Source organism: Brassica napus, chromosome A4 (genome assembly GCF_020379485.1).
Source record: "Brassica napus cultivar Da-Ae chromosome A4, Da-Ae, whole genome shotgun sequence".
NCBI classification, from domain to species: domain Eukaryota; kingdom Viridiplantae; phylum Streptophyta; class Magnoliopsida; order Brassicales; family Brassicaceae; genus Brassica; species Brassica napus.
Genome location: NC_063437.1, coordinates 7,288,724 through 7,303,121, shown reverse-complemented (window position 1 = coordinate 7,303,121; position 14,398 = coordinate 7,288,724). Strand labels below are relative to the sequence as shown.

At 36.0% G+C, this 14,398-nt stretch overlaps 1 protein-coding gene across 1 annotated transcript; it reads left to right on the top strand.

Moving 5' to 3' along the window:
* Positions 1-6,796: 6,796 nt before the first annotated feature.
* Positions 6,797-13,810, top strand: LOC106424911 (eukaryotic translation initiation factor). The gene is made up of 6 exons (XM_048777330.1): positions 6,797-7,060; positions 7,124-7,298; positions 7,381-7,417; positions 12,800-12,888; positions 13,377-13,442; positions 13,529-13,810. Exons 1-6 carry the CDS (start codon positions 6,861-6,863, stop codon positions 13,559-13,561), a joined length of 600 nt encoding a protein of 199 aa, XP_048633287.1. The 5' UTR covers positions 6,797-6,860; the 3' UTR covers positions 13,562-13,810.
* The last annotated feature ends 588 nt before the right edge of the window (positions 13,811-14,398 follow it).

Genomic DNA, 14,398 nt, shown 5'->3' with positions numbered 1-14,398 from the left:
AGAGAAGCCTTAGAATTATAATAGAAATAAATAAAATTAAAAAGAATATATATTTTTTAAAAGAAGGGATATAGTGAAATGGCTTTTGCAAAAGAGATAGGGGTGTGCTCTACGAGTGGTGCAAATTTGAGTTTCAGTTTTGTTTTTGTTTTTTGGTAAATGCTCTGCAGATAAGGGTGTCCTTCGGCCTCTCAAGTTCAATACTACAATGTATCAAATCTTGTATGTACACACGTGTTGATACATACATAATACTTGTAAACATATACATAGAAGAATATGTAAACTCTTGTCCATGTTCTGATAGTTAATGAGAATCAGATGATTTTGTTCTGTTTATAATAGATATTATAACTAATAATGAATACCCATAGAATCTTAAAACTGTTCCATGATTTTGCCAGATCTTTTACCAAAATTACCAGATATTTAATTAGACAAAAATCGAATTCCAAAAGTCATAACTGCAATTTCTCGTCTAAAAAAAAAGAAAATGTCCAAAAAAATGCAAGGAAAAATCAAAGTCGGAGTACCTCGACCAGTGAAATTTCCCTACAATTTTTGTCTCCGGCCTCCAGATGAACAACTCTTAATTAAAAATAGAAAAATAAACTACCTTCAACTATACCGACAGATCTACGGGATTACGAATCCAATAAAGACCCTATACTCATTATGCCAAAAAGACATAAAAACGACTGTCTCTCCCAACTTCTCACAATGAGATACTTACTATTGGGTTTCCATATGGTCCATGCCCTTAGAAGAATCGTCATGTAAGTACTACCCACACACATTGAGAAGGTATGACTCTGGTTGATCATATTGCCCAATTTATCTCCCGACATCTCTTACAAAATCGAAAGATAATTATTATATTTCACAATAATGAAGGATCTAACCTAATTTTCCGACTACATGGACCTATAAAAGGGACTTTTAAACCATATAACAAGGGATGGACGATTGTACACCTCAACTTTAGCAGAATCAACTAGAACTAGGATTTTCGGGCTTATAAGTTGTAATTCTTGTTCTAACAAATCAATAAAACATTATGATTGATACTTGTTTTTGTTTTTTTGGTGTAAATACTTGTTTTTGTTCAATTGATTATTTACGGTTTCCATAGAATTACGAAGAGTTCTGTGTTATTTTACCTTAATAAACGGATCAACAAAATACATAATCAAAATTTTATATGATCAAATAAAATAATTTGAGCCATATATACTATGAAAAATATATAAAACACTTATTTATATTGCCTTTTTAGTTCACTTCAAATAAAAAAAGTTTAATTGTTGTTTACGTAGTATATGTTTCGAAAATGACATATCGGCACTAAAAATTAAGAATTTGGAAAGACTAAACCCAAAATGCATAATCTACATATAATTAGGTGTTCAATTTTTTTTCTAATCTATATTTGTTCTGTGACTTTCAGAGACCATCTGCGGTTTGGAATTCTAACACCCTTCAATCGAATAGACAGAGCCCATTAAATCATTAATCATCAAGAATAGACCTCTTGTACTTTGCAAGGTAAAGAATCAGTAGACGCTCTGCTTTGTTTTTGGTTGTGTTGTAACGATTATACACAGCTTCCTTTGAACATAATAATTTCTTGGACTTCGTGGTGATGTCAGATCTTTATTCCCTGTAAAGGTATTATAATCTTTAATTTTCCTTTTAATATAATATTTTTTCATGATCTATGAAAGATGAATTCGAGATCAAAATATTTAGCTCAAAAGTAGGATGAAATGAGTTGGTAAATTGGCTTCATTGTTAAAGTTATGATTAAATATGAAGATTATAGACAATTGTTAACTAGAGAAATCGGATTGACTTGATTGTCGAAGGTCTGTTAAAATTCTCGATTTATAAATACATAATATTTGAAGACGTAAGTGCTTTTCAGACACCATGTATTAGTAATATAGACCAGCCCCTCTTTATGGAAAAACAGGGGGACAGGGGACGGAAATGATATACAAAAGTTCAGGCGGAGACATGGTGAAGGAGAGAGAGATGAGAATCAGTTGTAACATCAGTGAGCAAAGAGAAGGCACACTAATCAGTTAGTCAAAGTAAAATGTACGTGTTCTTATTTGATATGATTATATCATAAGTTTTATAAATTGGATCATATTTTTTTATACAATGATCATATAATGATATTAACCTTTTTAAATGTGTCACATGATATTGGACGTGGAAAGAACCAAGTACCAGTAATCAAGCTGCAAAAGAAGACAACAACCTAGAATGGACAACAGACTTATAATACGGTTAGTAATTATCTAAACTATTGTAACTAGTTTGTAATGCGAAAGGAAAGTAGGAAATTCTATAATAAGTTATTAGATTGGAGAACCCTGCCTTAAGTTTAGATGTTTAGTTTTTACTTGCCTGAATGATGCATAACAGTTTTTATGATAATGATAATCTTATATAAGATCAGTTTTAATTCGATATGGTTTTAAATTACCAAAGAGAATTCATACATTTGTCCAAATGAAAAGAATTACAATCTTGTTGAAACAAATGTTTGAAAAAAGAAAAGCAAATGTAGTTTGCATATATAAAAATAAACTTTCTGAATCAGCAAGCATTCTTCCACCATAAATTTGCAAAGATCAAAACATCAAGTTAATTTAAATTATTATTCTTTATTGGATATACAATACAAACGCATAATTTTTTTTAAAACACATCCAAACATAAACCGTATAAGACATCTAAACAAACAAAAATACATACCTTATGACCTATGTTGCTGTTAAAGGTTGTCGAAAACTTCTTTGAAAACCACATTCATATTTTTTTCTGAGGTTTGCCACCTTCGTCTGAAATCAAAATTTTCAGCTGGTGGGCAAACATTTAGAAACCATCTCAAAGGTCCAAACGATGTGTTCTGTCTCCACAAATGTATGCACTTAATTTAAACTCGCCAGTTGTTCTTATAAGGCCTGAGTTTTGAGAGAGGAGTAAAAGTAGTCATCGCAGACATTTTAGGAGGTTCTGCTTAAAATGATATGGTTTTCACGTTATTGGTGAGGAGACATATTTTTTTTTTAACACTGAATACTTCAATATAACAAAGTCCTGGAGGACAACGAGGGAGAACCCCTGAGATACATAATATTCCAGAGCCGAAGGAAAAATAAAGCTAAACTTATGCAAGATAAAAGAGTACCAGTAGGTATTTAAAGGTTGTAATCAACGATATCAGAAAGGAGGTTAATAATGGCTAAAGAGAAAGCCAGTACCCCTTTCAGCAGCAGAGTTTAGATGCTATTTGCATCCTCTTCCAGCATCTTGTGAAGCCAACAAGGACCTCCTGCAGCAACATATGACTGTGGTCGTGGCCCAAGGATTGCGCTCTCTGCTATGCTCTTAGCTATTCTGTTCATGTGGGCTGAGACATGGAAGACTGCCCACTTCTCAAAGCGATTAAGGAGCTCCAATATCTTCAGTATCAAGGGTGATAGATCAGGAAACCGGAGGGGGTTTAACAAAGCTTCTCGCACTTCTATAGAGGAGACATATATATAGCTAGTTAGGAAAGGGTAGGGTAAATGCCATCTAATTATGAAAGATTTTGTTAGTTGTGATCTTATAGCATTAAAAAGCGAATGTACTATTCGATTAGATTCCAAAATTCATTTGTTTATTAAAAAATTGTTGTAATAACATGATTACTGGTATTTAATGAGTATATATTTTACGTGATTTGCATGATTTGAATAAAAAAAAGAATCTTGTGGTAGTTGATTGATATCATAATTGTTGTGATGATTGCTTAGATATAAGAAAATATATTGCAAGGTAATTTCGTTTAGGAAACTAAGAAATGATTATTTTTTTATTTTGAACTTGATAATTTATAGTGCTTAATGCGTATTTTTTTTACATTTCACTGAGTTTAGATTACATAATTTCTAGTAATAATGATATTTAATAAGATAATATCTTTTTCTTCAGGCTTTCTGAAGGTATATAAAAATATATGGGAATAATGATATATATTATATTATTATGTTGTATGTAAATGTAATCAAATGAATTTTGTTAAGTTCTAATATACTGATTTTGATTCTGCAGAGAAAGATTAACTGAGGTATCATCACAATGGAATTCGATGGTTTAGTAAAATTATGAAAATATATGTAGGAATGTATCTATTGACTTATCTGATTCTGTAGACCAAGAGGAATCCAGGTATAACGATACGCAGGAAAGTAGCTATTATATTTAGATGGTCTTGAAATGTTAGTTTATTAATGGTTTAGTGATTTTATGGTTCATAACTAAGAACAAACTACTGTGTCTAGTAATGTTATGGTTTACAATGGTTTAATAATTAATGGTTGTGTTTTGTATGCAAGTGGCATGAGATGGTAAATTTTGAGCAAAACTCAAAGCTATTTCCTATTTGTACTCATGTTTTAGTAATTTAGATTTAAACTCTTCATTAATGACACTTTTGTCATTTAACATGCCCCTAGATATGCATAGTTAACCCACCTCCTATTCATATATAGTATACAATATTTCAACAGCACTCAGCCTAACCAAACCCAACGCCTAATTTAACTAAACCGTCTACGTGTATTAATCAGAGTTAACAAACCCGAAACATCGAGGTCAATGTAACACCTTTAGTCGTTTACATCCATGATCAAAATTAAATTATGCCTTGTGCATACTCTTAAAAGATAGCACTGGAGCTTGATCTGGGCGCGGATTTTTTTATATTTATTTTAATAAATAAATATTTATTTTGCATAAATTATAATATTTATTTTTAAAATTTACATGTATTAAATAATTGTTTAATATGATCTTTCTTAACAAAATAATTTAATAGGTTATATTGTGTAATTTATCTTGTATTATAAACCATCAATTGTATCATTTATTCTAAAAAATATAACCTATGCATCCTCACATTTTCTTTTATAAATAAAAAATTGATAATAAGTATAAAAAAATTATTTTATATACTAAATTTATCATGTTAAATTTTTTTGTACAAATATTTATCATATTGAATTTATGTTTTATGGTTGTTTTATTTGAGAAAAAATATAATAAATGATAAAAGTTGGGATTAGCCGATTTCTTAGTCGTATTAAAGTGTAATTAAGTAATATTTTAATTAATAATTGATTTAGGAAATGATTTAATAAAATAGAAAAAGACAAGAATATTTAATGATAGACTTCTTAATTATTTCAGTGGCATAGACTTGTAAATAAGTTGTAAATCTTAGGGTTATTTTATATTTGTACTCATATTTTAATAAGATAGATTTATTACCATGATCAACACACCGGTTCTTAATTAAATATGCTATATATATATTAGCTTAAGATCCGCGACTTGTGCTGAATGAACATTATATATCCAAATAATGCTTATATATTATTTATTTTGCATTTATTTACGTATTATATATATAATTAAATTAGAGTAAACACATAAATCAAAACAATACATCTTATTTATTTATAATATTTTTTGGTAAAATATATCAAAATATCATTTATTTTATTTTATATGGTATATAATTAAAATTCAATGATATTGACATATATAGTATATCTTTAATATAAATATTTAATATCGAGACTTCCTACTCATACGATTTTATTAACATTTGTATATTTTCTGTAACAAAAACATTAAACCATTAATCGCAAATTCTTTAATGTGAACTTTTTCAATGAAAATAACAAATTTAAAATATTAAGGTCTCAATCATTTTTCAATATAAATATCAAAATTAACATATTTATGTATCTTTATATAGTATACAATTTAATTTAAATGATAGCATTATATATATATAATAAAAAAAGTTAAACCATTGATCAAAAATTTTTTGTGGGACTTTTAACATTTTTAGTAATTTATAGGTGTTTTCAAAAATTCAAAATATAGCATATGAGAAAAAATTTAATTTTTATTGTATGATTAATGTGATTGTTTAATTTATGTTAATAATATAAAATAAAAAAATAAAAAGAGGGAAAATACAAATATTGTTATCAAATCTTTATTAATGATTATTAATTGCCGTATATATATCATATTAGGTAATTTCATATCTTTTATTTAAGGAAAAAATAGATAATATTATTTTGTATACTATTAATAAATTTAATAGTTAGTTTAACAAAAAATATAATATATATTTAGATGGACCGGCATATTTTTCAAAGAATTCTAAGAATCATCGTAGTGATGACACATTGCTACAAAAAATATATTTTAATATTTCTCAATTAATATATAAGAGATATTTATACAAATAAATATGTTATAATACATGGAGCGAAAACATGACTGACTTATACAAATATTTAAATTATACTTTTTCCATATGAATTTAGTTTACACCAATATATTTGAATTATAAGAATAAAAAACTAAAGTAAGTTTTTTTGCATCATATAAAGTATATCGTAAGACTAGCAAAATATAAACTTCTAACTAGAATAATGGATGTGTGGTATTGACACAAGGATACTAATTTGTTATATTTATAAGCAAATACAATTTTGGAAGGAACAATTTTGTTCTATATTCTTCGAGAATAAAATAAACGAGAAAAAATGAAAAAAAAAATCTATTTAGGAATATTTCATTTGCTTACAATCAATTAATTGAGAACGTAGGTCTTTAAAACCCAAAACTGACTTGTTTTCCTAGAGCGTCTAGTAATGGTCTGTATTGGACCGGCCCAAAATTAACCCAAATAGGGTCCTATATGACCCTCCCTTGGAAAGTAACATTCCAAAACTCTCTTCACAAATCACAATCTCTCTTTCTTTGACCGATCGAGTGCGATGGCGACAGAGGATGTGAACGAAGCCCTTGCGGCGGCGGAAGTACCGGCAACAGAGACGACGGAGAAGCAGCCTGCTGACAAGCTCGAAAGAAAGTGGAGTTTCTGGTTCGATAACCAATCCAAACCAAAGCAAGGCGCCGCCTGGGGAGCCTCCCTTCGCAAAGCCTATACCTTCGACACCGTCCAAGACTTCTGGGGGTTTGTTTGTCTTCTCCTTTTACTTATTGTTAGCGATCTGTAAAGCTAGATCTTCTTTTGCAGTTTGCACGAGACTATATTCATCCCTAGCAAACTGACGCCGAATGCTGAAATTCACATGTTCAAAGCTGGTGTTGAGCCTAAGTGGGAAGATCCTGAGTGTGCTAATGGCGGAAAGTGGACTTTTGTTGTTACCTCCAACCGCAAGCCTGCTTTAGACAAGGCTTGGCTTGAAACTGTACTCATCTTCTACCTCTCCTCTTTTTTTTTTAATAGTTTAGACAATTTTGCATCTGGTAATGACATGTTTTATCTGCCAGTTGATGGCTCTTGTCGGAGAGCAATTTGATGAGGCTGATGAGTGATAGAGTTTGAACTCCGATACTCGAACAAACTCGATCGTAAATGATAAGAATCAAAGGAATGAACGTAACTGCACTTTGTATTAAGAATCAACTGAGAATCGCCGGCTTAACCCAGGCGAATTCCTCCTCAAGTCTCACGACTCAATCCAAAATACAAAGCTGATCAACAATGAAAACAAAGTCCTCTATTTAAAGCATCCAACGGAATCTAACAGAAAACCCTCTTTCCCGTCTAGAGTCTTTCTTTCTTCTTCTTTCTTCAAGACCCTCCCGACGACTCAGAGTCTTTCTTCAAATCTTCATTCTCCCCATTCTCCCGCGCTTCTCTCTCGACCAACTCTTTCTTCCTCCTCACGTAACGGTATTGTAGCTTATCAATACCCCCCTTTTCGAAACGAAGCTTGTCCTCAAGCTTAAAGGTAGGGTACTGATCACGGAGTTCCCCATATAAGACCCAAGTATTCTCCGAGGAAGGCAGAGAGCGCCACTGCACCAACAACTCCAAAGCTCCCTTTTCGTTGTAACGAGTATCTAATATTGCCTCTGGAAGAATCACCAAATCATCCAAGCCAGAAGAAAGTATCGGTAGAGGAAGAACATGATGCTCAGCCCCCAAGACAGCCTTTAGCTGAGACACATGAAAAACAGGATGAATCTTTGTCTCTTGTGGTAAAGCTAAGCGATATGCTGCCTTTCCCACCCGTTCCAAAACTTCATAAGGACCAAAATACTTAGCCGAAAGCTTCTGACAGACACGGCGGGCAACAGATTGTTGGCGATACGGACGCAGCTTCAAGAAGACCATATCCCCCACTGAAAACTCGACATCCCGTCTATGTTTATCTGCGTTATTTTTCATCAACTGTTGCGCGTGAGTAAGATGCTGTTTAATGGCAACTAACATTGCGTCACGCTCCACCAACATAGTCTCCAGATCCGCATTGTTCGTTGACCCTGACTCAAACCGTAGCAGAGCAGGAGGCTCCCGACCATACACCACCTTGAATGGTGACGTTTTCAGAGAAGTATGGTATGACGTATTGTACCAAAGCTCTGCCCAACAGAGGTACTTGTGCCAAGTGCGCGGGTGTGACGAAGCAAAACAACGGAGGTATGTCTCCATACATCGGTTGAGCACCTCAGTCTGACCATCTGTTTGAGGATGGAAAGCTGTGCTAAACTTCAGCGACGTCTCTGACAAACGGAACAACTCCTTCCAAAAAGAACTGAGAAAGATCTTATCACGGTCAGACACAATCGACTTTGGAAACCCATGTAAACGAACGACTTCTCCAATAAACTTCTTCGCAACGTCAATTGCTTGAAATGGATGCTTGAGACCAATGAAATGTGAGTATTTGCTCAAGCGATCCACTACCACAAAAATGACATTGTAACCGAAAGAAGTGGGCAATCCTTCGACAAAATCCATAGAAAGGTCCTCCCAAACAGCTACTGGGATCGGAAGAGGCTGGAGCAGACCTGCCGGACTCAACGTAGAGTATTTGTGTGTTTGACATACGTGACAAGCCGCTACATACTGCTGAACTGTACGAAGTAACCCTGCCCAGTGAAACCAACGTTGTACCCGCTTCACTGTTTTCAAAACGCCAGAGTGACCCCCTTGTAAACCATCATGACATTCCTTTAGGATTGTAGTAATGAAGGTAGAAGAACTGGGAATAACCAGACGGTTTTTATACCAGAGCTTCTCATCTTTGATTGTATAGTGTTTCAAAGCGGCATCCCCTTCCTTAACTCTCTGTAACAGCAACTGTATTTCCTGTGAATCCGCAATGTCCTTATAAAGATCTTGCAGTTGGAGAGAAACTGGAATGGTAATGGCCAAGAGCGTGGCATTAGACACTTGCAAAGCAGAATGTTCAATGCGTGAGAGACCATCGGCGGCTTTATTTTGAATTCCAGGCTTATAAACAATATCGAACTCATATCCCAATAGTTTGATCAGCCACTTCTGATATTCCATACTGACTTCTCGCTGTTCCAACAGGTATTTGAGGCTTTTTTGATCTGTATGAACCACGAATCTTCGACCAAGTAGGTAATGTTTCCATTTACGAATCGCAAGAACCACTGCCATCAACTCACGTTCGTAAATAGGCTTCAACTGCTCCCTAGCAGACAGCGCGTAGCTGAAATAAGCAATAGGTCGACCCCCTTGCATAAGTACTGCCCCCACCCCAAAACCGGACGCGTCACACTCGACCACAAAAGTTTGTGTAAAATCAGGAAGTGCCAAAACTGGGGCAGAGACCATTGCAAGCTTCAAGTTGTCAAAGGCTGCCTGAGCAACTGGAGACCAACCAAACTTATCCGTCCGCAAAAGGTCCGTGAGAGGTCTGGCTATAGACCCATAACTCATCACAAAACGCCGGTAATAACCGGTTAAACCCAAGAACCCTCTGAGTTGCTTAATATTCTTGGGTGTCGGCCACACTCTCATTGCTTCTGTCTTCACCTTATCAGTAGCTACTCCCTCCGCTGAGATGACATGGCCCAAGTACTCCACCTGACTTTGCGCAAACAAACACTTCTTCTTATTAGCGAAAAGTTTATGTTTCTCAAACACCGCTAGCACTAGCTCCAAGTGTCGAACATGATCTTCCTCGTTCTTACTGTATATCAACACGTCATCAAAGAATACCAGCACGAACTTGCCCAAGAAGGGACGAAACAGATCATTCATCAGGGATTGAAAAGTTGAAGGAGCATTTGTGAGCCCAAATGGCATAACCAAGAACTCATAGTGGCCATCATGGGTTCGAAAAGCGGTTTTATGAATGTCCTTTTCCTCCATTCGTATTTGATGAAACCCTGCCGTAAGATCCATCTTTGAAAAGACACGAGCACCATGGAGCTGATCAAGGAGCTGGTCTATCATCGGAATAGGATACTTATCAGCTATTGTTGCTTGGTTCAGAGCTCTATAGTCTACACAGAAACGCCACGTTTTATCCTGTTTCTTGACTAAGAGAACTGGACTGGAGAAAGGGCTTCGGCTCACACGTATCAAGCCTTTGTCCAGCATTTCAGCAACCATCGAAGACATTGCCTCCTGATGAGCTTGTGGATAACGATACGGTCGTACGTTGATAGCTGTTGTTCCTGCTTTCAACGTGATCGCATGTTCTCTACCCCTGACAGGAGGAAGCCCCTTAGGTTTGTCGAAAACGTGTGCGTACCGTTGCAGCACTTCCTCAACCTCCGCTGGTAGCACCGAAGGCGACAAACTTTCTTCCTGCAATATGCTGAACCAAGAGTCCCTGGGCATCTCCCACTGTCCATCATCCGCAGTGAGACTCTGGAAAGTCGGTTGTAGTTGGTGCAGGTCCAGTTCACCACTCAACTTGACTCGCTTCCCCTCGTAGATAAAACTCCATTCTTGAGTCATCCAATCAATCTCGCATTTACCCAATGTTCTCAACCATTGTATACCAAGAACCAAATCTACTTTTCCCAATTCCAGAGTAATGCAGTCAATATCAAAGTCAAGTCCCTGCATCTCCAACTTAACGTTGTTACAAACGCCTCCCGCATTAATTTTAACGCCATTTCCCAATATGACATGCATCTGAGAGTTGAAATGGGCAGATAAGCCTGCCTTCGTTGCTAGCTCAGGAGTAACAAAGTTATGTGTGGCTCCGCAATCAATCAATACCACAGCGTCAACTCCAGCTAACACCCCTCTCAGTTTTGTTGTAACAAGTGAGTCAATGCCAAGGTAAGCATTGAGAGAGATCTCCATCAACTGTGAGGCATCCCCCTCCTGGTCCTTTGTAACCTCCCTCTCAACTTCGTCCAAGTACGCATCTTGCAGCACCTCCACTTCTAAATCATCAATAAGCATCAGAACTTGTAACTCTGCATTCGCACACACATGACCCCGGAACCAACTCGTCTTGCACTTAAAACACAGCTTTAGCCTCTTCAACTCAGCTAACTCCTCTGGAGTTAAATGCAATCTTGGTCTCTGAGGTAAGTTTTTCGGCGTTTCCAGTTGCTTACTTTTGTCGTCGGCAAGTGGCTGCAGAGGACGGTGACCAAAATGATTTGATCGGTGTTGTTTATTTGGCGGATTATGGTATTCTGTCTGTCTTGGTTTCCCGCGTTCACCCATGACGTGACAGAAAGTGCTGCTCTCCATCTTGATCACTGCTGCAATGTGGTTGCGTAAACCTTTCGGTTCCTTTAGCTTGATGACCTCCTTCATTTCTTGTTTCAAGCCAGTGTAAAACTTGCTTATAAGGTTAGGCTCATCAATGCCTTTAACTTGTGTTATCAACTCCTCAAACTCCTTTACATACTGACGAACCGAGCCCGTCTGTTTCAAGGCGCATAAGCGGTTACGAGGTTCGTCATCGATTGACTCTGCAAACCTTTCCAGCATCCTTTGTTTAAAGTGGTACCAACTCTCAAACCTCTCCTCTTCAACTTCCCACAGGTACCAATTCAACACTTCTCCCGTTAAGCTTAGAGCCACCAGCTCGAGCTTCTCATTCTCTGAATAGTTTGCTGCTCTGAAATAACGTTCTACGTTCCGTATCCAACAATACGGCATCAAACCTTCAAACGTAGGCAACTCAATTTTCTTCAACAAACTCTGGCGACTAGCAAACATATCCGTATTCCTCTGGTAACCTAACGAAGGATTCTCCGATGCAGTTACAGAATCTTGTACCTGAGGATCCGATGTACCTGCGACGTCTTTACCGTGAGGTCTCGCCGAAGTCGTATTGGACTCGATCCTATCGATCGCCGCTGCGATCTTCTGTAACTGAAACTCAACGGAGCTCAAACGAGACTCCACCGCTACGACTCGTTCACCAGCTTGTGTGTTAGCCTCCGTCAGCTTCCTCCAACCTTCATAGATCACCTTGACCGTCTTCTCCGTCTCTATGGCCGATCGCTCCATATGATCGAGCCTTTCGTCAGAATCGCTCACCAAATCCATCGCGAACAGCTCACCGCACCAATGATAGAGTTTGAACTCCGATACTCGAACAAACTCGATCGTAAATGATAAGAATCAAAGGAATGAACGTAACTGCACTTTGTATTAAGAATCAACTGAGAATCGCCGGCTTAACCCAGGCGAATTCCTCCTCAAGTCTCACGACTCAATCCAAAATACAAAGCTGATCAACAATGAAAACAAAGTCCTCTATTTAAAGCATCCAACGGAATCTAACAGAAAACCCTCTTTCCCGTCTAGAGTCTTTCTTTCTTCTTCTTTCTTCAAGACCCTCCCGACGACTCAGAGTCTTTCTTCAAATCTTCATTCTCCCCATTCTCCCGCGCTTCTCTCTCGACCAACTCTTTCTTCCTCCTCACGTAACGGTATTGTAGCTTATCAATGAGATCTGTGGGGTGGTTGCTAGTGTGCGCCCAAAGCAGGACAAGCTCTCCTTGTGGACAAGGACCAAATCTAATGAAGCTGTTCTGGTATGATGCTTCTCTTCTCTCACTATGTACCTTTGGTGTTGTTTTCTTCTACTTGTTATCCGTTGCGATGTCCCATTATTGTTTGATTATCCTGTTCCAATTTTTCTGTTTTGCGTACTGGTGGTTTACGAAGAAGTATGCTTGTACAATATGTTAGCGTTGTTGAATGTGTTAATTGCTTACTATAGTAAAACAGTTTAAGCTGTTGACTATGTTAATATTCTCTTCGATACACACACTTAGAATGGATAACTACCTTGTTTCTTTATCCTTTGGAGTTTCACCAGCTTAATATATATTGAAAGTATATGTTTGTTCAACGATATATCTATTAGGCTTGCTTTTTTTAGTTCATTCGCAGTATAAACATAGCTCTATTTATTAGAGGCCATCTCTTTAGAACTTGGCAGTACTGTAATATGTCGAAGTGTGGTTTATGAATCTGGCTGATGATATTACTACTTTGTTGTTTGTTATTGTAAATCCAGATGGGTATTGGGAAGAAGTGGAAGGAGATACTTGATGTCACCGACAAGATAACTTTCACTAACCATGTAACTTAACTTTCTCCACATAGAGGCTAATTATCTTTTGTTCTTCTTACGTGGCTTACTAAAATGTGGTCTACTTATATATATAGGATGATTCTAGAAGAACTCGGTTCACTGTCTGAAGAGAAGACACAAGTGTGGTGAGACCTGAGGAAGATGCAATCTAGCTTTGTCTTGCATTATTCTGTCGGTTTACTCATAGCTGAGAGAGCCTGAGACCTTTAGGGACACTCACTTTGAGGTGTAACTCTACAAAGTTTTATTTTTCACTGGAAAGAAGTTATTTAATATTAAGTTCGGTTATATCTTTTTGGAAGCATCAAATTTTGGACACACTTTCTCTTAAATCAAATGTCTGATTTTTAATGCTATTTTGTATTTTCATTGTTACATTCCAAGAACGGACAACTGTTTTAGTTGTATGCTTTGAAGATGTGGTTAATGTCACACAAAACAAAACCACTCACTATTTGCAATGTAAACCTTCTCTAAATAGAATACACCAAAGAGATTGAATTTTGATTTGTTGGATATTACCCACCAACTTGATCTAAACTAGGGAGAGATTTTTGATTAAAAAAATTAGATAGATATCTTATTGATTTCGACCAGGAAATATAGAATATAATGATGGACATGCACAACATCTAAAAAATACATGGAGTAAAAAAAGCCTCCTCTTGAAAACACACAAAGACCAACTTAAATATTAAAGTTTGAATTTAGAAAACTTGGATAAAAAGATAATATAAGATAGATATGTCTTGTTTGGACCGTGGATCAACAACCAAGTAATGTAAAGTAACTTATAGTTTCGTTAAAAACCTTCATTTAGATAAAGAGGAACAAACCAAAGGTAAGGAAACGAGCATTACAAACTACTTGTTTAGTTGTTGATCAGCTTGATCTTGGACGGTCTTGGATGGTGGTTGAAGTATAAAAATGATAGTGCCTTCCAT